Below are 24,252 nucleotides of genomic sequence, written 5' to 3'. Positions count from 1 at the left end.
TATCTCACCCACTATATCCTACCCATTATATCCTATCCATCATATCCTACCCACCATAGCCTACCCATCATATCTTACCCACCACATCTTACTCATCATATCCTACCCACCATATCATACCTTACCCACTATATTTCACCTACCGTATCATAACTTACCCACCATATCATATCTTACCCACCATGTAATGTCTTACCCACCATAAATTATTTTATCCACCATATTTTACCCACCATATCTCACTCACCAAATCATATCTTACCCACCATATAATATTCCACCCACCATATCATATCTCAATCACCAGATCTCACCCACCATATCTTACCTACATTTAAAAAAAACAATGAAGCAACTCCATTAATTTAATAACCCTTTCTTTTATCATTTATTTTTTAGTGCCAGGTGAGGTTCCTCTGGACTCCATTCAGGCCAGTGTGTATGAGGACAAGATTATCCTTAAATGGAGAGAACCAGCCCATACTTACGGGGTCATCACCTTGTATGAGGTACATGTAAATCCCAAGAGTCACTTATTATTATTATTAGTCATTCACCAATAATAATACATTCTAACTTTTGTCTTTCATGTTATTCAGTGAGAGGATTCATGCACTTGGTTCAGTTATAGAATATATACTACATGGCCAAATGTATGTGGACACTTGACTAATGGGTGGGATATAAACTGACAGTAGACAGTACACACAGTGAATTTGTAGAGGTTTAAAACGTTCAAATCTTTTAAACAATATTGATGTTGCTTTATTCGTATCTTTACTTCACAAAACTGTTTTCAAAAACCACCACAAGCCTTGATGTTTTTGCAACTACACTCTTGTGTTCTCTGCCTTATTTATTTTGCAGCTGTAGATTATTACAGTTTAATTCTATTTTCACGAAGAGATTATAACAAATCTAAAACTCTACCCAGTGGATAAATCATCATCCTGTCAAACTCTAAAGACTCAGGGTGAGAACTCTAGTGAGACTGGCTATGAGTTTGCACTGTCAAAACATGCCAATCCGTCCGTTACCAGCTTGTTTTTGTTAGGATTGGAATCTAGAAAACTAGAAAATTTTTTTTTCTTTGGCAGTCGTGCTCAGGTGTGTGTGTGTGCACGACTCAGGAGGAACCAGCTTGAGTCTTGTCCAGATTCCCCTGAAGCAGTAAGCCTGAGGTTAATGACTGCGTTTGATTTGACAATATCAAAAGCTTCAAAGCGAGATTTCTCTGACAAGCGATGATATCAAAAACTCATTTTAACTGTGACCCGTCGAACAGTTTCAGCGTTTTCTCTGTCTGCTAAATTATTTTGTTTTCATTTTCTGGCTATTTTTTTACTTTTAGAATTTACTTTTCTGTTTCCTTATTTAAAATGCTGGTGTTTTTTGGGGGTTTTATGGGGCTTGTTACCTTTATAACACCATCAGTGTTATGAAGTTTGCAAATTTTCCTATAAACAAACCCTCATTAAATATAAATGCAGCCTTCTGTAATCATTTATCAATATAATGTATTAATATAATCATTTTTATTCATCACCTCCCAGAAATAATACCTTAATTCTCTTCAAGTGATTATGGACAGTAAGTGAAATTAATTTCCCTTCTTTGTTTCCTCAGATCTCTTATAAAGCTGTGAGTTCATTTGACCCAGTGCTGGATCTTTCCAACCAGAGTGGCAAGGTGATCAAACTGGGTAACGAGACCAGTCACGTGTTCCTGGGTCTCTATCCAGGTTCAACATATTCCTTCACCCTCAGAGCCAGCACTGCTAAAGGTTACGGCCCTCCAGCCATCACACAGGCCACCACCAGGATCTCAGGTCTGTAGCACCATTCTGATTGGCTGTCTAGTCAAGACTCATGTCATTTTTAAGTATATATAGTGTGCATAATGCAGGACTGATCACCAACTAACAAAGAGGAATATAGGCTTGGATATGGCGGTGCAAATTAATCTAGTGTACTATTTTAAGCACACTGTATAGTGAGTACTGTGAGGTTTGAAATGCTGGCTGAAGCAGTGCCTCTAATTTTGGGGTTTTCTACTATATTCCATGCATCCTGTGAAACAAACCTGGCACTTTTAATTCATGGCTTCTGATTATTAGACTGTTGTTTTCTCACACCTTTAAATTGCAGCCGTGATCATGTGCTTAATTAAACACCAGCTCTAGCTGGATACGTTCGTGGTTAGATCGAATACGACCCTTTCTTCTTCACACCTTCTGTACTGTTTGGCATGAACACGGTGTCTAATTGTAAATTTGGAGACTTGATGACAACAAAGTCCCCCCTTCTTTATACATCATTAACTGTGGTCCTTGGAGAAATTTTGACCACTTTAACCAGGCTTGTCACTGTGCATGGGGGTAAATTTCATTGCATCCTCCATCAAGTCATTTAGAACTTCAGTTGACTTCACCTCTTTAATATTTCTGAAACAATTTAATATGAACTTGTTCTGGTGTGTAGGTTTCTCATGTGAATACATAACTAATGGCATGTTGCCTCTATGTCACTGCAGTTCCCAAACACAAGATGAACCAGTAATTACTTGTCCTGTCATGAATGTAACCAAAGTGTGTAAAACATGATGTTAAAATCCTAATAAATAAATAAATGTATTAACCACAGACATTTTTATTTATATTTGCCAGTACTTGCCAGAACATGTCAGTGTTCTGGAGATAACTGTATATGCCGTCTAGTAATAAATCACAGTCTTTAGACAGTCTGCTATCTGTCTGTCTGTGTTTATCTTTACATTGCTTTGTTCTGTGTCTGTACGATACTGATAAGGAGCTCAAAGCTGACGGTTGTGGGCTTTTTTTTTACTAGAGTACAGAGGTGTTGTAAGAGTGTCGGTATCTACAGGCTGGTGTGACTGCAAATACTGCTTACCTCACGCTTTCTTCTTTGTTGTGTGTGTGTGTGTGTGTGTGTGTGTGTGTGTGTATCTAGCTCCTTCAATGCCTACATATGATCAGGAGACGTCTTTGAACCAGACTGACAGCACTGTTACAGTCTTCCTTAAACCTGCCCAGAGCAGAGGAGCACCTGTGAGGTGAGGCGACACATCTGTACTCACCTGTATACACCCAGGTCAAAGTTTATGTAGTGCACTCATTATACACTTACATTCACTGACAGTTTTATAGAACTTACAGCTTACATATCTATGGATAGTATAACAATTATAACTATATACTGTACATGTCTATATAGTTCTATATACAGAATGGGAATACTAGGTGTGTATAATAATAATAATAATAATAATAATATGTAAAATAAGTAACTATACAATAAAATCTTAATGTGTATATAATTATGCAGATATGTGTGAGGTAGAAAGTTCTATCTAAGTGCAGGTGCAAATGATAATAAATGATAATAAATAACAGGTCCAGTGTGTAGTCCAGGGGGTTTGTGGCGGTAACGGTTTTATCATCTCCAACACTGATGCACTTTATTTCACAACTGTTCATATATAGAATGACATTATTGGATCAGGTGGTGTAAAAGAAAAAAATAATGGGAACAGGGAACATTTACTAAATCATAAATTCAAAATAAATAGGGCACTGGTTATATTTACAGCATTAAGCAGACACTTTTATCCAAAGCGACTTACAAAAATCACTGAATACAATTTGAAGGTTAAAGGCCTTTTTTAAGGGCCCAACAGTGGCAACTTGGTGATGGTGGGGCTTGAACCAGCAACCTTATTATTACTAGTCCAGTACCTTAACCACTGAGCTACCACTGCCCTGGTTAAAGTACAGGACTAGTAACTGGAAGATCACTGGTTCAAACCCAGTAGTAGTAGCACATCTGCCAGTTTGCCACCGTTGGACCCTTGAGCAAGGCCCTTAAACCTCAATTGCTTGCAATGTATAAAGTCTCAACTATAAGTCGCTTTGAATCAAAGCATCTGCTAAATGCTGAAAATGTAAATGTAAATAAACATAAAATGTGGCAGGTGCAAAAAATTATAGCACATCCAAAATGCTTCATTTAGCAAGTAAATTACAGGTTTGCACTAAAACATGCAGAAAAAACACTTTTCACAAAAACAAAAGCCTTTTTTTACAGGATAGCTGCAATGGGGGTGAGAGGATGTCGACACATAATTGCGCATGTCCGATACATATTTTTGGCCATGTAGTGGCACGTCCCTGCCAAATATGTGCAAGTCTGTACATTACACTTTTCATGTTCGTGCATAATGTCAGGTAAAACAAGCATTTTGTATGGAAATAATTTTATTAACTTCTATCCAAACGCGAAGCCAACACAGACTTGATCAAAGAATGCAGTGATGGAGGCAGCAAATTGCAGCAAAAGGTCGAGGCAGCTGCAGGTGTCTGCGCCTGCACCCGTAAAGATCCAATTTAGCTTACACCTAAACTCTTCCCCTGGTGTTTTTATCTATTTTCTTCTCTTTAGTGTTTTTGGATTTGTTTTCCGAGTAAGCTCCGGCCTTTGAAGTGAACAACAAAGCGTGTGTGTGTGCCTGTGTGTGTGTGTGTGTGTGTGTGTGTGTGGGTGGCTTTAGGAAAAGTCTCGCTCCTTTAATCTCCTTGCTCTGCCGGTGCCATTGCAGCCGCCGGCTGTCCCGAGTCCCCGTCATACACACACGTACACACTATTTGTCCCTGCCAGTCCTCATTAGTAAAAAAGTTCACAGTTCTAGTCTGAGACTCCAGCTCTGAGGGCTTAGGCTTCCTCCGTGGCTCAGCTCACCGTCTGTTCTCGAGGCCGGTCTGCATGGCTAGCCGCTCATGAATCTCTCAGCTCTTTGTTTGGAGACGCTGACCACAAGCGCTGAACAGGTTCAGAACAAACTGTTTCTAGCCTCAGGTCGAAACATTATTACTTTCTATTGGACGCTGTGTCAGATTTAAAAAGCTCTGAATAATACTGTTCCGCCCGGGATGTTTGTGAACTCCGCAGGGAGGTTGTTTTTTCTTCTTCTTTCTGTTTACGGCTTACACAATGCACCAGATTACAAAGTGTAACAAATGCCCTCATAACCCAACAAATCATTACCATGTACCATAAAGTAGCACAAATTACTTTCATGTTCTGAAAGCTTCTGACCCACTTTTGGTTTACCAGATTACACATGAATGTTTGAAAGGTTTAACCCTTACTGTGTGTATTTAAATATATTTATTTATTTGAATTCAATTCTGAGTTAATCTAAAATCTTATTTGCACTATACACTAGTGATGTATTAAAGCTTTGGAATAAAACAAATAACTTAAATCTCTTTATTCCAATCCAGCATCTAATCTCATTCAAATCATGTTATTATTTCTTTGTTATTGCTGCCTATCAGGTGGTACGTTAACAGCTTCTCTGTGGGCAAGGGTGGCATTTTCTCAGTAGAGTAATTGCAAAGAGGCTGATTAAAATTACACAGGCAGCGTGAGAGAGGGCTTTCATTAATTATCGCGTGGCGCCATTCATCGGTTTACTCTAACAAAGTCAGGCGGCGAAGGGTCTGCGATAAATCTTTCAAGATCCTGACTTTGGTTCACACGTCTTTACATCGCCGAGGGCAAAATGTGGCATTTTGTTGGGTGATATTTAATAGCGATGTTATTTTAATTAGATTAACATCAGAGTGGGAAATATCAATCGATTCATTTTACAGAACTCATAGACTATAGATAGTCGGCATTTTGATATCGTGCTTGGATGTTTGCATGTTTTTATGTGTTTGTTTAACACCATATTTCAAAACTGTGGATATTATTAAGGATAATTAAGAACAGATCTGAGTGAATAGATGGATTCTTGTCACACTGTGTAGAACAGAAGGAAAAGAGAAAGAAGAGAATAAAATAAGAAAGACCAAGGGCTCTGTGTCTGTAAAGTAAGACACAGATTTCTCCCAGTTTAGCGTAGTCAATTCGTCTTCCGCTGCTGGAGACTCCGGTCGTGTCCGAGGAGGTCTCTCTCCGCCGGGTGCGTAGTCTACTGACAGTGAATTCGCACGAGGCTGAAGGGAGTCTCGCCTTGATCTCCGGCTCCTCCACTTACTGTACAGGTGCCTCAGGCTACTAATCAGGGTCCTTGCACAGCATTGAAGACCAGTTGTTTCCCACCCAGCAGACTTAATGGCCAATTTTGTCTGCTGCAGGCACTGCAAACCTGTAGCAGAGCTGAGTTTCAAACTCGGGGAGTTCAGAATTCTAGTGCTGGTGTGCTAGCAGAAAATTATTTTAAAAAGAATGTTACATTTTAAGAATTAGGCATTTTATATTATTTAAGCTTTTTAATGTCGTTTATTAACATCAAAGTCATTTTCAAGACAAAAGGCAAACAAATCCAACTCGATTATCTCATTCTTTTGGTTTCACTCAGATAATTGACTCACCCCCCAAGAATCATCAACATAGCACCAAAAACCCTTTAGTTCCTCTGCTATACTTTATATTTCTATTCTGTACATTAACAACTGAAGTTCTAGCTCAGTCAGGCAATTCAATAATACAACTATTCAAAAAATTTATTTAAAAGTGCTCGGGTGGTGCAGCTTTTCTCAGAAGTGTACCAACCCGGCCAACATTGGCAGGGTCTGAGAGAGAGAGTTTAAGAGATGGGGTTTCTCCTCGCTCCACTGCATTATGCGCTACATTTTCAAAACTGGTCTATGAGCAGCTATGGTGGTGGAGGATTCACATAATGCATAGCATGTCTCTCCCTTAATTTAATCTGAACTGGATTTACAATTATCAATGTAATCGGAACTGGACAGCTGATGTTACTAAATCCTCTAACACGAGTTGCTTGCAAGAACATATTTCTAGTATAATGTCCAAATATTATGTACTACAGCTTTTAAGTTTTAATGGCAGAACAACTAAAATAAACATATTATGACTATAAAGCATGTGTAAAGCAATTAAAAATCATTCTACACTTTCTTTGTTGTGAGTATAGCTGCAGTACAGGTTTGTACAGAGATGTTTTTTTAATAAAGCTTTAATCCTTGAGCTGATTGGATTTGGGGGACATAACAGGTCAGATTTTTCCCCAGTCCAAAAGCAGGTGTCTGTAAGTAATTCAGGACACAAATCAAATCAAAAAGAGATAAAAGTAGATAAGTGATGGAATTAAAAACAGTGGACGAATGTGAAGCGTCTCAATCATCAGTGTTTCAAATCACTCAAACACTCACCTGAGAACACAAATCAGCTTCCAGATTCACACGGTTAGTAATTAGAAAACATTAACATGTACGCACATCAATTTCCCTCGGCTCTAGTTTGCTGTGACAACTAATCTGTGTTAGCACCGATACACGAGATACATTTATACACACACACACACACAAAATTGGTGGAACACTCATGACCAGAGGGAGATGAGCATGTTTGTTGTGATGCTGGTTTAAGAGGATTACCCATGTTTCTATCAGTCATACCATGTTAGCATCATCACGCCGTGGACCTACGACAGGCAGGAAGGCGCCTTCGCCTCTCCGCCGTTCTGATGCGCTGCTGCTGCGGACAAAGACAGATTCGGGACGCTTTGCTTATCGTTCACGCCATTCAATTGCTTAAGTCGTTTTTACAGCATTCTTGATCGCTGCTCGCTAGCCTAGGGGAGGAAAGTCAAGAGGAGCAGAGCTGATAAATCACACACACACACACACACACACACACACACACACAATCACATGCACCCACAGATAAATGGGACGGGTAATTGAGAGTCTGGAGCTGTGAAACAGCAGGTCGTAGCTCTCATGTAGGATCTGTTTATGTAATTGATTGAGCTGAGAGCTCAAGATCAGTTGTTGTTGTTGGTATCATCCTTTAAACTGCTTTACTTTATACTCCTACCTTTTTTTCTTTTTTTCTTATCTTCTCATTTCAGTAGTAGCTGTAGTAGTAGTGGTAGTAGTAGTAGCTGTAGTAGAAGCAGTGGTAGCTGTAGTAGTAGTAGTGGTACTTGTAGTAGTAGCAGTGGTAGTAGTAGTAGTAGTAAACAGCAGCAGCAGTAGTAGTATTAGTATTAGTGGTAGTAGTAGTAATAGTACTAGTAATAGTAGTAGCAGTAGTAGTAGCAGTAGTATTTGTAGTAGTGGTAGCAGCAGCAGTAGTTGTAGTAGTATTAGTAGTAGTAGTAAGCAGCAGTAGTGTTAGTATTAGTAGTAGTAGTACTAGTAGTATTAGTAGTAGTAGTAAGCAGCAGCAGTAGTGTTAGTATTAGTAGTAGTAGTACTAGTAGTATTAGTAGTAACAGTAGTAGCAGAAGCAGTAGATGTAGTAGTACATTTACATTTACATTTTCAGCATTTAGCAGACGCCTTTATCCAAAGCGACTTACATTACAGTTACAGTATATAGTCTGAGCAATTGAGGGTTAAGGGCCTTGCTCAAGGGCCCAACAGCAGCATCCTGGCAGTTGTGGGGCTTGAACCAGCGACCCTCTGATCACTGGTCCAGTACCTTAACCACTAGGCTACAGCTGGCCTACATAGTAGTAATATAGTAGTAGTAGTATTAAGCAGCAGAAGTGCTAGTATTAGTAGCAGTAGTAGTAGTGGTGGTAGTAACAGTATTAGTAGTAGTGGTAGTAGTATTAGTAGTAGTAGTAGTAGTAAGCAGCAGTAGTAGTAGTGGTGGTAGTAATAGTATTAGTAGTAGTGGTAGCAGTATTAGTATTATTAGTAGTAGTAGTAACAGCAGCAGCAGTAGTTGTGGTAGAATATCAATCCATCGCGGGACCCTCAAATCTTTGTGCCACAATTTTTGGCTCAGCCTTCCATCCTCCATTCTCAACTTAATGAGACTGAAAATTCATGGCAGGTGATCTGAGACTCTTCCTACAGTATTACTACAGTATTTATTCAGATCCATGAGATTCCAAAGACCACGTTAATTAACACGTTAGTTAGCTCTTCTCACAGGTTTTCTATGGGAACTGAGGGTTAAAGCTTTGCTCAGGTGCCCAACAAAGGCAACTTGGTGATGGTGTGGCTTGAATCGATAATGATTCGATTATTAGATCATTATCACTACTTCCCTACAGTGGTCAGTGAATCATGTTGAGTTTACGTTGTGTTTAAGCTTCTTGGCTGAGGCAGTCAGGTTTGATTTAATATCTGGTACACGTCCTTTATGAGTGTATGTAAACATTATGTAACAAGATCTTTTGAGAACCACTGTACATTTTATATTTCATTTACAACTTTAATACAAGTATATTACATTTACTTTGTTCCACTGTATAAGAGAACATTTTGTGCCCCGTGTACCATCTGGCTCCTGTTGTTCCAGTGAGAGATTTTATATTAATGTCTAGAGATCATCTCTGCCTGTATGGTTTGCTTTCCATGTTATATCTGAATTGCACCCGGGACTGTAGACGCCACCAGACTTGACGTATTTATGGCACAATATAGTGAGATAAAAGCTCTTGAAATCGTAGCCTTTCAGACCTCCCTGTGGACAGATGAAGAATGAGTGGAGTGGGGAGGCAGTTCAGGAGGAAAGTTGCATCAGGGTTGGATTTTTTTTTTTTTTAGAACAACAGTAAGTTACTAATCAATTACCTCCAATGAATGGCTTCCCATACCAATATGAACCTGCTACCAAAATTAACAGCTTTTAGATGACATCCTTTGGCTTCCTTTTAATATATATTTGTGTAGATGTAGAGAATTTAGTGAACATTTACATTTTCAGCATTTAGCAGGGGGCGGCACTGTGGCTCGGTGGGTAGCACTGTCGCCTCACAGCAAGAAGGTCCTGGGTTTGATCCCCAGGTGGGGCGGTCCGGGTCCTTTCTGTGTGGAGTTTGCATGTTCTCCCCATGTCTGCGTGGGTTTCCTCCGGGAGCTCCGGTTTCCTCCCACAGTCCAAAAACATGCCGTCAGATTAATTGGAGACACTGAATTGCCCTATAGGTGAATGAGTGTGTGTGTGTTTGTGTATCTGCCCAGTGATGGACTGGCGCCCCATTCAGAGTGTTACTGTGTGCCTTGCGCCCATTGAAAAGCTGGGATAGGCTCCAGCACACCCCCACAACCCTAATTGAATAAGCGGTTAAGAAAGTGAGTGAGTGAATGAACATTTAGCAGACACTTTTATCCAAAGTGACTTACAGTACTGTGACAGTATACTGTCTAAGCAATTGAGGATTAAGAACCTTGCTTAAGGGCCCAACAGTGGCAACCTGGCAGTGGAGGGGCTTGAACCAATGACCTTTTAATTACTGGTCCAACACCTTAACCACTAGACTACAACTGCAACTGTCACATTTTAGGGTCCATATTTCGTGCTTCTGATTTTTATAAGAAAATTATATATGATTAGTAGAGTATTATTAAGATATAATGTTATTATAAATATTTTTTTATTGGGTCATAAAGGTGCTCATTCAGTTCTTAGTTTTTATTTATTTATTTTTTGTGTGTCATGTCTCTCTGTTGTTGTGCCTCTATAAAACTCTTTAATTGCCTCAGATTGCTAAACAAATTGTTTACTGTAGGATCAGTTTAACACTTGGATCATTAACACCGGACAGAGAGAAACAGCAAAGAGACCAAATCTGATTTAAATGTTTGCGCTTCATGCCACATTCATCTTCCCGTCTGTGGGCTTTCAGAGCAGCGGACGATAAATCACACGCTCTGGTCACTCTCCAGTCGATGCAGAGGCAATCCAGCGTAATTGGCTAATGTGGCGCTGGCTAGCAGGAATGGAAGAGCCTAATTGGTGACAGAGCTACTGGAGAGCAGGTGCAGCCCTCCACATGCCTCCCACTTTCCCCAGTCGTTCCTTTTTTAACAAATTGTTTCTCCTCATTCACATATTTATTCATCCATTCTGTTCTTGTTCTCGCTTGTTTCTGTTCATACCCTTTTCAAATTCTTATATACTGACTTCTTTCCAATAGAATTGCCAGAGTTCTTATTTAATACTCGGCCGAAAGTATATGGACGTCCCTCTGATTGGTGCTTTTGGCTGCATTAAATCAGACAAACAGCCTTGTAGTTTCTGGCACTGTGCTAGAGGGATGGATCATTTTCCTAAAACATATTTGCTTAATTGGTGTTGTGTAATTGTTGAGCACTTTCTAGCACAATCATTTTTCTGTTTATTTATTTATTTTTGTAGTAAATGCTCATGTCCTGAGGTTTTTTTCATTTAGACAAAGACCAAACCAATCAGTATAGACACGTTTCATTATAATAAAAGATAAGACACATTTTATATAATGAAATTAAAAAAATAGATTAAATAATTAGTTTTTAGCAACACATTTAATAAATGTGCAATTTTCTTAGTTGTCTTTTTTTGCATTGTTCCAGTGTCGTTATATTAAATCTCCTTGTGCACACTGGCGACCTCTGCTGGTTGCAGGACACTCTTGCGACAGACTCGAGTTCGAACCTCAGCTCTGCTACAGGTCGGCTGGGCATAATTGGCAGTGCCTGCAGCAGACAAAATTGGCCATTTAAGTCTGCAGGGAGGGTTAAAGTCCGGACTAATGTGAGTGGGGTCTTCGACGCTGTGTAAGGACCTTGGTTAGTAGTCCGAGGCACCTGTACAGGAAGTGGAGGAGTGCAGAGATCAGTGCGCGAATTCACTGAACGTGTGGGCGAATAAGAAGGGCTACTGCGCATGCGTCGGAGGGAGCATGAGGCAGGCGAATATACCCTCCTCGGACATGAGTCTCCATCAGCAGAAGACTTGATTTTGCTAAATTGGGACAAAAAAGAGTCAAATGCATAAACAAAAAAAAAGAGGGCCACAGACTCCTTCACATCTTTATGCTGGCAAAGTGCAAATTCTTACAGCTGGCTTTACCTATTGTGTCAGTACCTCAAAGAGACAGTAGTAGTCGCTGTTGCTACAGCACGGTGGTGATTTTCCCCTTCCAGCCGTCCCTCACTTATTAAGCACCTCACCATATGGCCGGGGGAAAGCATCCTGTAGAGCTCAAACAAGAAAACGACAAGTCGTGAAGCGAGAGAGTGTATTCTATCCTCCCCAGCGACGCTCGGCCTTCAGCCATCGCAGGGAAAGCAGCGCTCCCGAAAGCGCTCTTCACTTCCTACGAGGATTAGCCCATGTCATCAACTGAGATGATCTGTCAAACCAAATCATGTGCGCATAATGTTTTGGATACTACACGTAACAGTGAAGTAAAGCATATGGTACGTGTTTAACGCTGTAGTTAGTGCCTGAAGACCATCAAGTTTGGAGTAAAATTATAAATTCAGGGGTTTATTATACAGTCCATGTGCCACTCAAACATTTCCAGTTATTGTGTGTGTAGGTTCTATTCTCTTTCTAAATTTTTAAAGAATTTTAAGCTCTCTGTTACTACAGTAGCAGGAGAAGGAGGGCCACGGTTTATTTAAGAAGAGTAAATAAACACAGAAAATGCTTGCTTCTAATTGGCTTGTAGGTGTGCATTCATAATTAACAGTTTAATTATGAATGCAAATCACTGCCAATAATCAAATGCTGGAGTGTAGGTATTGCATCAAGCATTTCATGTAACAGTTTGGTGCCAGTAATAAAGCCTCTGTGGCACAGCTGGTTGTGCTGGTGCCTCAGGGTTTAATCCTATTTCTAGTTATTGGCTGTATAGGGTTTGGTCCCTGTCTACAGTTTTTGTTTTGTTTGTTTTTTTCCTGAAGCATTACTCCCAAAATACTGCTAGTAGTTCTTCGTTATGTTCTTTTTACTGCAGTGTTCCTTCCTATGCAGGTAAATTATTTTAAAACAACAAAAGTGAATTGCATTAGTTGCCTTAGTTATTGCATATATATATATAAGATTCTGTCCAAGGTTCTGCCCAATATAAAGGTTCTGTCCAAGGTTCTGCCCAATATAAAGGTTCTGTCCAAGGTTCTGCCCAATATAAAGGTTCTGTCCAAGGTTCTGCCCAATATAAAGGTTCTGTCCAAGGTTCTGCCCAATATAAAGGTTCTGTCCAAGGTTCTCCCCAATATAAAGGTTCTGTCCAAGGTTCTGCCCAATATAAAGGTTCTGTCCAAGGTTCTCCCCAATATAAATGTTCTGTCCAAGGTTCTGCCCAATATAAAGGTTCTGTCCAAGGTTCTGCCCAATATAAAGGTTCTGTCCAAGGTTCTGCTCAATATAAAGGTTCTGTCCAAAGTTCTGCCCAATATAAAGGTTCTGTCCAAGGTTCTGCCCAATATAAAGGTTCTGTCTAAGGTTCTCCCCAATATAAAGGTTCTGCCCAATATAAAGGTTCTGTCCAAGGTTCTGTCCAGTACAAAGGTTCTGCCCAATATAAAGGTTCTGTCCAAGGTTCTGCCCAATATAAAGGTTCTGTCCAAGGTTCTCCCCAATATAAAGGTTCTGTCCAAGGTTCTCCCCAATATAAAGGTTCTGTCCAAGGTTCTGCCCAATATAAAGGTTCTGTCCAAGGTTCTGTCCAATACAAAGGTTCTGCCCAATATAAAGGTTCTGTCCAAGGTTCTCCTCAATATAAAGGTTCTGTCCAAGGTTCTGCCCAATATAAAGGTTCTGTCCAAGGTTCTGCCCAATATAAAGGTTCTGTCCGAGGTTCTGCCCAATATAAAGGTTCTGTCCAAGGTTCTGCCCAATACAAAGGTTCTGCCCAATATAAAGGTTCTGTCCAAGGTTCTGCCCAATACAAAGGTTCTGCCTAATATAAAGGTTCTGCCCAATACAATGTTCTGTACAAGGCTCTCCCCAATGTAAAGGTTCTGTCCATGGTTCTACCCAATACAAAGGTTCTGTCCAAGGCTCTCCCCAATATAAAGGTTCTTTCCAATATAAAGGTTCTGTCCAGTACAAAAGTTCTGTCCAAGGCTCTCCCCAATATAAAGGTTCTGTCCAAGGCTCTCCCCAGTATAAAGGTTCTGTCCAAGGTTCTGCCCAATACAAAGGTTCTGCCCAATACAAAGGTTCTGTCCAGTATAAAGGTTCTGTCCAAGGTTCTGCCCAATACAAAGGTTCTACCCAATACAAAGGTTCTGTCCAAGGTTCCCCCCAATATAAAGGTTCTGTCCAATACAAAGGTTCTGTCCAAGGTTCCCCCCAATATAAAGGTTCTGTCCAATATAAAGGTTCTGTCCAACAGTCCATCTGATTAGAAAGCCGGGTACTGGTCTATGTGATTAATATTGGGTGGGTTTGAGTCTTTAATGTTTAAGAGGGTTAAAACAACAAGATGACCTTTTACAAGTCAGGTTGTACAAGTTGAGCCTGGTCATGTCATGAAATATCAATATGTTGGTTAAAACCTAGACACTGTGATTAGTAAGATGATTCCCAGGGACCTCATCTATTATAATTGCTCATTTAGCATGACTGATAGGGTGTCCGGCGTCCTCCCACCATCTCTCTTCTCTTCGCTTTCTTCTTTTCCTGTCAGTCTCCTTTAACACCGTCTTTCTTAATGTCTTCTAGTGATTCTACTTATTATTCTGTAATCATTTTTATTCTGCCATCTTTTGCCTTCTTTCACCTCTGACCTATAACCTTGACGTGAAACCCGGTGCTAATGAACTTTTCTCATTTACTGAGTCTCACTTGAATAAATATTTCAGTAGATCATATTTCGTTTCTCAACAGGAGGCTTTGTGACTGATGCAAATGCATCAAAGCTACTCAAAGCCACATTACACACAACGACAGAGTCAGGCAGAAGTTGTAATCTTTATGAATGTGTAAAAGCTTGTTGCGTCGTGGTTATTTATTACAGACGCCCTACAGCGCTGTTTGGCAAGAATAGGAGTCGCACCGTATTGTAATGCATCGACGCTTCAGGCACAAAAAAGGCTTTTCAGCTGATTCATATTTGTTTTTAATGAGAAAGCCGAGGAAAAGGGCAGCGAGCGGCTTTAACCCCACAGAGATGTGGAATCTGGTAATTTCATTAACTACAGTATATTTATACCCTGCTCTTTACAGTCACAGATAACCTTTTGCAAGCAAGTCCAAACAAACCCAGACTTATTACAGATTAGCCGGCCCAAAGGTCAGATTAGCATCCGTCAACATTTATTTTGCTAGATGCTAACCACAGAGTGACTGGCTCACCCAAAATCTACACAGACGAGTTTAATCTAAAGTTTATTCAGTTTTATGAAGGCAAAGTTTTTTATTTGAATTCTGACATGCCAGTATTGGGAGGTGTTTATTTCAGAATGCCAGTCTCAGACCTGAATAAATTAGGAGGGTTGTGTCAGAATGGGCATCTGGTGTAAAATCTGTGCCAAATCAGGAATGTGGATCATAATTATCCACTGTATCAACTCCTAAATATAAGAGCGGCCTGAAAAAAAAAATACATACAGAAGCCACTTCTTCTATGTAATAAAACTCAACACAGAAAGGATCCGGACCACCGCTCAGGTGGCGTAGCGGTAAAACACACGCTGAAACCATACATTGTATTGAATCTCAGCTCTGCCTGCCGGCTGGGCTGAGCAGCCACATGAACAACGATTGGCCTGTTGTTCAGATAGGGGTGGGATAATAAACTCCAGATACTGACTCTCTCATAGCTAATGCAATTACGACCTCTGCTGGCTGATTGATGGCGCCTGCACAGAGATGAAAAAAGAGTGCTGTCAGGGTGTGTCTCTCCGTACACAACACTGAGCTGCACTGCACTCGTCAGAGTGTAGGTGACAAAATGCATACGGCTGCTGCCCACGTGTCGGAGGGGGCATGGGTTAGCTTTGTTCTCCTCAATCAGAGCGAGGATCGGCATTGGTGGAGAGGAAGCATGACGCAATCGGGCAATTGGACACACTAAAAGGGAGAAAAAGGGGAAAAAATGCATAAAAAAAAAAAAAAAAAAAAAAGAAAGGATCCGGACCGATCCACCTGGGAATCGAACCCAGGACCTTCTTGCTGTGAGGCGACAGTGCTACCCACCGAGCCATTGTGCCACCCCCGGCATGCATTTAAAGTGGATACTACATAGTTTGTTTGTTTGAACACAGTCATGGACAATTTAGTGTCTCTAATTTACCTCACTTGCATGTTTTTGGACTGTGGGAGGAAACCGGAACACCCAGAGTAAACCCACGCAGGCACGGGGAGAACATGCAAACTCCACACAGAAAGGACCCAGACTGCCCCACCTGGGAATCGAACCCAGGACCTTCTTGCTGTGAGGCGACAGTGCTACCCACTTAGCCACCGTGCCGCCCGATACTACATAGTACATTAAAAAACTGGTTAATACTTGTTTCCCCTCAATCTGCTCTTTTTAATCCTCTATTTTTTATGTAGTCGATGTTTTCTTGGCACTTCCCCCACTGTACAACCCTGAAATCAACTACCAAAAACAAAGCACCTGCATCCATTCACAAATATTCCCACAAATCTATTTTTTATATTGAATAATGGTACAACTGATTATTGATAAACATTTTTAGTGTTTTTATTTTTAATTATTGTATATGTCAGGAAGATTTTTGAAGTAGATTTTAACGGTTCTATCCAACAGCCCGTCTGATTAGGGAGCCGGGTACTTGTCTATGTGATTAATATTGGGGGGGGGGTTATGAGTCTGTTTAGTGTCTAAGTTTGAGAGGGTTAAAACAACAAGATGATCCTTTAAAAGTCAGGTTGTAGGTTCACAGCAGTTCATTCAGTTCCACTATTTTTTTCATCTAGATGACTGTACAACCCCTGCTATTTGGGAAGTTGCTTGTGTCTCAGTACAGAAGGTATTCCCACTATATATTATATGTACATTACAGCTTTATATAACTCTAATTCAGTCCTGGCTGTGTTTGCTCTTAGATTTTTAAAGGTCAAGCAGGCCCCGCTGAAAGCACTTTTGCTGTTTTCTCGGGCTGCAGCGCTTTAGAATATTGGATGTGATTGAGTACACCATGTTGAAGAAAGCACCTGATGGAACACACTTGTGATGTCTTCGAGGCTGCCGAGAGGGAAGATGAAAGGGAATTGGAAAGTACAGCAAGATTGGATTGTAGACCGTAGAACGTCTGTAGATCACGGGCGGCCATTGTTCATGCCGGACAGAACGCAGCCCGCAATCGAAATTGGTTTCATCCCTGCAACAAAGGGCTCCATTTCAAAATATCTTCCCTGTGAAATATACATATCTATTTATTTAGCTTTATCGTGATCTCGTGGTACACTTGGTAGACTTTGTAGTGCTGCACTGCGTCGGGTTACTATTTCTCTTCTTTTTTCTGACTGTCTCTGTCACAGTGTGTATCAGGTGGTGGTGGAAGACGAGAGGCCCAGGAGAGCACGAGGTGGCGAGGCTGAGATCCTGCGCTGTTACCCGATCCCCGTCCACTACCAGAACGCCAGCTCACTCAACTCCAAGTACTACTTCACTGCAGAATTTCCTTCCGGAGGCATTTCAGCCACGTTACCTTTTACTGTGGGGGACAACAGGACGTACAACGGATTCTGGAATGCTCCTCTGCTACCCCACAAGAGCTATAGTGTCTACTACCAGGCCGTCAGCACAGCTAATGGGGTGGGTACAGTTAGAGACTGAAATGGGAATTAAAGGCAAATCCTTAATGGTTTAATACTGGCTGCTAAGTGCCATTATGTTGTACCTTATGTAGTGCATGAATGTTTTCAGAGTAATTGATTTTTATATAAATATTGGTTTATATATTGCCTTATATAAATATTAATCCCAACAGGGTGATAATACACAAAGACAGAGGCAACTGAACTGAATAAGTAACTATTTCTAATCCACTGATACACTGTACAGCCAAAAGTATATGGACAGCCTTCCTATTTATTGAGTTTAAGTGTTGCAGCCATAATGATAATTTCATAATAGATTTGAAAATAAATCAAATCCGACATTCAGGTGGTGCAGAGAGATGTCCCACTAGCACACCAGCTCTAGGATTCTGAATCTCATCTTGCTACCGGTCGGCTGGGCGCCCCCAAGCAGGCACAATTGGCAAGTGCCTGCAGCAGACAAAATTGGCCTCTAGTCTGCTGGACCAAAAGGGGTGGGGTCTTTAGTCCGCCTTTTAATTAGGGCAGTTGTAGCCTAGCGGTTACTGGAGTAGTAATCGAAATGTCAATGGTTCAAGCCCCACCACTGCCAAGTTGCCACTGGTGGACCCTTGAGCGAGGTCCTCCATTGCTTAGACAATATACTGTCACAGTTCTGTAAGTCACTTTGAATAAAAGTGTCTGCTAAAAGACAATCATACACCTTCTAAGCTCTCGCTGGCCACATAAAATGACACGGTCGGCCGCTTGCCTTGAGTTTGACACGTCTTCTATAGTGATATGTTCCCCTAAATATGTTGCCTTTAGAGAAGAAACAGGGCGAATCTTCCTCACGGACTAAAAGAAATTTATCCAGAAGTGTATAGCGGTGTTCAGCAGTGGTGTAACTTTCCTCTGGTAACACAGTCAATGCTACCATGCCCTCTACATGTCCTCTACTAATGGAGCTATCTGAAGAAGCAGGTTCAGAATGGCTCAAAGCTAAATGTACAGACAGACACAATAAAAACAAGTGGAAAAGCTTTTAGCTGTTGGTGTATTTTACAAAGCATCGCTTCACTTTGGCCCTGTCTGTGCTGAGTGGGGTCTGTTATTGTAGACAGGTACGGCCGGTTAAAAGCTCTTTCTCTGGACCCCTCAATCACCGCAGAGCATCTTTAAAACTACAGTAATGCATGGATGGATAAAGGTTGTGAAGCCTCCCACCCAATCATAAGACACCTGAGGTTAAAAGCACACAGTCATGATGGCTCAGGTTTGTTGTGCGGGTGTGTAAGTGATGTGTCCACAGTGTGCAGGGTTACCAGATTGAAAGAAAGCACACAGACTGTACACACTCCAGCCAGACATGTTAACACACTGTTTCATTAAGGCCTGTATTTTTTCTCTTCCTTTGATATCACCGCCTCTCACTTTTCCTGGTTCTGTCTTGCGCTCACCTTCTCTCCGCCCATGCTTTTAAGCAAAGCTGCTGTTTGGATTGACAGCGCCGACACCGCGTACTTTCTTTAAAAGGCCGGCGTATCTTCGCGCGCAGCCTGAGAGCCGCGTCTCGTTCGCTAATTGACCGGAGAACTGTTTTAGTGCTATCAATGTATGTAGACGGGCACTTAGCCACACAGCCTCGCGTCAGTCTATTCAAGACTGATAATTATTCCAGTCCCACACTTCTTTTTAAGCCAGAGCTGAAAAATGCTTCATGTGACTCAAAATGTGTTTTTTTAATTGAATAACTGCGTAATTGTTCACAGTCTATAATAGTAAAAATTTTCAGTGCTAGTGTTACTGGAGAGTTAGCATGATGCACATTTTACTGTATGCGTAGCATTGCAATCAAGTGTTGTATTAAAAATGTCAACGTGTACATGTTTACACCTTTTTTTCTTTCGCAGGAAACTAAGATAGACTGTGTTCGGGTAGCCACAAAAGGTAACACTGTGTTATATTAGCAGTATATTTTACAGAATTGCTCCTGTGTGAACTAGTGCTAAGTAATAACGTCTACTGTTATATATCTGTTCATTAAATTAAAATTACAGCTGGGTGATTAATTAAGTATGTGGACACCTGACCTTAAGCTTATTGGACAAACCATTCCAACAATATGTGCATTAAAATAAAGTTTTATTTCAACCCAGCGCTTTTCCAGCAAAAGAACCCTGGTTCTCGAACCGGTTCTGTTCAGGTTTCTTTGAACCTCGGTGTTTTGTAGAGAACCGACCCGCGTTTCCACCAGTTTTTGGGAACCAAGCCTGCGTCATCAACGGTGGGCGTTACACAAAGAAAGTAAAGAGTAACATGATGCCCCTACAGGTCAAATTGCTCTGTTTTAAATGATGTGAAAGTTTTAGCTTGATTCTTAACTGCCTAAACGCTCTCAGTCTTATTCATACTCTCTCTCTCTCTCTCTCTCTCTCTCGCTGCGTGTCGTCGTGGATGTCCTCCTGCCAGCCGCTATCTTAGTGACGCAGCTCACTACCCCCTACATTCGCATTGCTCCAGCGGCGGGTGACAGCCAGCTAACAGGTCAGACATTTCCCCCGTCCACGTCTATTACTACCCCCATCACACCCCATCTACAAGACGGACAGGGTGTGAGACGACATGTTCGCATGCAGACTCATACACACTCGCACTGTGAACTTAAACCCTGACGGAGCATCAACCTTCGGTTCTGCAGTCAGACTGATGGATATAAACAAGTACACACGTCCATCAGCTCCCACCACGACAGCAGATCTTTTATATCATGATGGTCCAAGCAAACTCATCCAAGCCTAACTAATACAGAAACAAAACAGAACTAAATATGATGGATTTGTCTAAAAAGTATGTTGGCCTCAATCCCAATCATGCAAGAACGGCACGATGGCTTGGTGGGTAGCGAGAAGATCTACTTTGAGCGGGGTCAACAGGGAGGCAGCACCACCTCACTCCATAGAAAACAACGGCACAGTCGCTTCTCATATGAATGCACCCTTAGCCATCTAAACCACTGGGCCAAGGAATTAGACACACACAAGCCTTAATTTACCATAAGATGTGGTACCTCCAGTCCTGTACATTCCAGTGTATCTGGGTTTGGTGAATAAAAGTGCTTCCTTGCTAATTGTAGAGACCTAACTGTCAACTATGGTCTGTTTTTAATAGTTAAAACTTTTAGTGAGTTTTAGTGAAGGAATCTCAGTGCTGTAGTGTACAATGGCATTTTAGAGAATACTGTTCTTTCTTTTTTGTGCCAACAAAATAGTGAAGGACATTTTTGTATGTCAGCCTGACAATACCCTGGTATATAAAGTAAGGCGCACATGGACATTTCTGTGTGGTATAAAATCTCTTGTCTGGCCTGCACAGAGCCCTCAGTTCAATGGCATTCAAAACTCTTCAGACGAGAATTGAAATGCCAGATGTGAGTAGGCATTTTGGGCGAACATGTTTTTTGTGGCTGAATGGAAATGAATGGAAAACAAACAGAGATGAAGCAATAATGTTTCACAAAATTTTAACCAGCTTATCCGATTGGCTGTTGTTTGATTGACTATAGGTGGGAGGAGCAGGACCAGGGTTCCTCATAACTGGTGCAATTATGACCTTCACTGCTGATTAGGGTGTGGCTGTGTGTGCTCAAGGCTGATCTGCATATAAACTCGCCTCGTGCAGGTGAAAAGATGCAGTCTGTACTTCATACGTGGGGTGTGTGTCAGTTGCGAAGCTCCTCAGTCGGCAGTGGAGGGTTGTATCGGTAGAGGTGAAGCGTAGTGCAACCAGGGTAATTGGATACGACTAGATGCTCATTAGGGTTTAGGGCTGAAAAACAGTGTTTAGGCAAATGCTGCAGCCATCTAATCATGTGTTTCTGTCACTTATATCATTCAGTACAAAAAAACTATGAATGAAATTCCTTCATATATGAAAATAATGTATATAAAGTTAAAAATGCATTAAATAATGCAGAGGTTTATAAATTTTGGCGTATTTCTTTAAACAAAGGTTGTAGGTTGTCAGTCCTTCAGAACAATAAATTTTCTGTCATACTTCATTACAGCACACCACATCCAGATGTTCATTTCACACTAATTTAGTTTAGCTAATTTGACAGTCATACCACAGTTTGCAAATCGTTCAGCGCTGCTGTGATCACCAAATTTTATCACTCATGCTTTTATTCACCAAATAAAATGAAAACCCAGTTATTACTTTGTTCTTTCTTACTCCTACATTTCACTTTTGACTCTTTACATTTACAGGGTCGGCAACTCACAAACCGAATGCGGTGGAGCCGGAGAAACAGACCGACCACACTGTGAAAATCGCCGGCGTGATTGCCGGCATCTTGCTGTTTGTTATCATCTTCCTCGGTGTGGTCCTCCTCATGAAGAAACGGTAAGCACAGAGTCACGCACACAAATCATGTCAATGAAAAATAGTCATCATGATAATGAAAAATTGTCTAAGAAAAAATATAGAAATAAAAGCAACGTCGATCAGTGACTGTGGAGGTGCGTGTTATCTCTATGGGCGCATTCACTTCTGTGATAGTGAGTCAGTTTGAATTAAAACCGGGGGTCTGTCCGAAAATCTTGTGATCTCTCTACAGAGACACATTTTAGAATTAGATTCGTCTCTACTCAGGTAGCTGCCCAGGTAGGCAGCAAGGCAGCTCACTAGGTTTTCGAACAGACCCCAGGTGTGTTCACGTCCTTAGTGTGGTTCAGTTACACAGGTAAAAAAGCAGAAATCACACAAGTTCGGTTTGATTACAGTAAGAAAGTCATTTGACCCAGACTTGACTGGAAAAGTGAATTAAAGTGCTTAAAGTGAATTAAGCCTGTATTATTGACACTTTTAACGTACGGTATGTAAACTGCTACCTGCAATGACCGAATGAAGGCCTAAACAAGCACATGGTCATTATGCTTCATATCAGTTCTTCTACATTTTAACAATTCAGAGTTTCGTTCAATAAAACATGCACATAGTTAACTGGAAGCACGTCTGACCTGCATCCTGCTTTAAGGAATAGTAGGAATATATCATGAATTAATAATAATAATAATAAATTAATTATTCATGTCAGCAGCTAATGTTTACTCAAACAGCCATGACAATTCCATAAGCATTGGTATTTATAGCAAGCTGAATAGATGGGAGAGGTATGGGCTGAAAACGTTAATGAATGCCAAATAAAAATAAAGCATCAATAAATATGGTGTCATAATGACTGTGTAGGTTTCAGGTGCATACATGAGTAAATCAGTAATTATTTTAGTAGCATCGCTGCATATTAAACTTTTCACTTTTAAAAGAGTATATACTGTAGTTCAACTATATATTTAAATAGCTAGGTGGGTAAGTAACAGTAAGTAAAACCCCATATCACTCTAATTATTCATCATGAATAATATGTATTTATTAATTTCATTATGCATGACTTTTTTTACTTATTGTAGGAAAAATGTGGTTTTCTGTTTATTTTGAAGGTTTATGATTGATTGGTTTGTGTTGCAATCTGTGACAAGCTTTTTATTCTTTTACCTGTAATGTTTCTTGCTGGTGTAACTGTAGAACATATAAATAAGACTTGCTTGTTTAACAATAATAGGAGTGACTTTATCAGATTTTATGAAATATGATTAAGAATTTCTGAAATCTTTACCTGATTTAATATCAGTCCGAGCTGTTTACGTCTCCTCTTAAAAAATCAGATAGTTTATCTGCATGTAAACACGCTCACTGAGAGTCGCTTCATAAAGAATCCAATCTGGCAAGCAAACCCGACGTTTAAAGCAGAACTATTAATAATAGATTGTTCTCCTGCTTATTTTTCACCCCTGCTTCACTGCATTGTCAGGCTGATACTGAGAAATTAATCACATTTTTAAGCTCTATGAAAATGAGTTTATAGTAGGACGTGATAAAAAATGGAACAGAGAGTTTGTGAGAGAGAACATGAGGGAGCGGAGATGAGAAGGAAAATAGGGATGAAAGCTGTGGTGCGGCAGAGTGACGGGTTAGCTTAACCCGGTCCCCTATCAGAACCCAGGGGCCTCTGGAGTGAGTCTGAGTAAATATTCAACTCGTCCAGCACGCGTACTGACACGCACTGCCTGGTCCTGTCTGCATTTGTTTAAGATTAGCAGCTGTTTCATTCAGGGACCAGTGAAGGTACAGAGGAACTGAACTAGTGAACAGAGAAATAGAATGAATATGATCTTATTCCCACAGTCCCACAGACCTCCTACACCCTGTTCTATTATTTCTATGAAGTTTATTTAAGACAATAGAAAACAATCTTTACCTTGGTATAGATTTTACATTTGTATTGAACTGTAGTCATGGAACACCGTTCTTTAAAAATGATACTACCTGTTTGATGGTGTGATGAACGCTGCATGACGAATGGTTTCAAAACCCTCCCTGGGTGTTCAGTTAGGTTACATTCTGGTAAAAGCAAATGCCATAACATAATATTTCTATAATACTTTAATTGATTACATATCAGTCCCAATAAAGTAGTAATTTACATTAAACCTTCCTAATAAAGGTCAGGGAAGGTCAGTAAAAGGTACCAGAGAATTACAAAGCCACTAAACCTCTTCCTTTTAGGGGTCTAGCGTTTGCACAGGCATCCTTCTTTTGGTGTATTCCTTTTATGTATGTTAGTCTTTGTGGCTGAAGGGCCTGCCATTTGTACCCCATTAATCTTTCTGAGTCAATTACATTCTCCCAGTGGTGG

General features: G+C 40.6%; 1 protein-coding gene across 5 annotated transcripts in view; it reads left to right on the top strand.

Annotated features, from left to right (window-relative positions):
* LOC134302352 (receptor-type tyrosine-protein phosphatase mu-like) overlaps positions 1-24,252 on the top strand; it is a 207,439-nt gene that overhangs the window by 130,651 nt on the left and 52,536 nt on the right. For all 5 annotated transcript variants that reach the window (XR_010007520.1, XM_062987428.1, XM_062987427.1 and 2 more), the window contains exons 9-15: positions 400-509; positions 1,627-1,828; positions 2,970-3,072; positions 17,235-17,511; positions 19,409-19,445; positions 19,968-20,042; positions 21,764-21,899. Coding sequence is in view for 4 of the 5 variants with exons in the window: in XM_062987428.1 (XP_062843498.1) it covers positions 400-509; positions 1,627-1,828; positions 2,970-3,072; positions 17,235-17,511; positions 19,409-19,445; positions 19,968-20,042; positions 21,764-21,899 (940 nt within the window). In the remaining variant the exon portion in view is untranslated. The remainder of the gene's footprint in view (positions 1-399; positions 510-1,626; positions 1,829-2,969; positions 3,073-17,234; positions 17,512-19,408; positions 19,446-19,967; positions 20,043-21,763; positions 21,900-24,252) is intronic.

The sequence above is a fragment of the Trichomycterus rosablanca genome, chromosome 25, assembly GCF_030014385.1.
Source record: "Trichomycterus rosablanca isolate fTriRos1 chromosome 25, fTriRos1.hap1, whole genome shotgun sequence".
NCBI lineage: Eukaryota > Metazoa > Chordata > Actinopteri > Siluriformes > Trichomycteridae > Trichomycterus > Trichomycterus rosablanca.
This window is presented reverse-complemented; position numbering and strand designations above follow the sequence as displayed.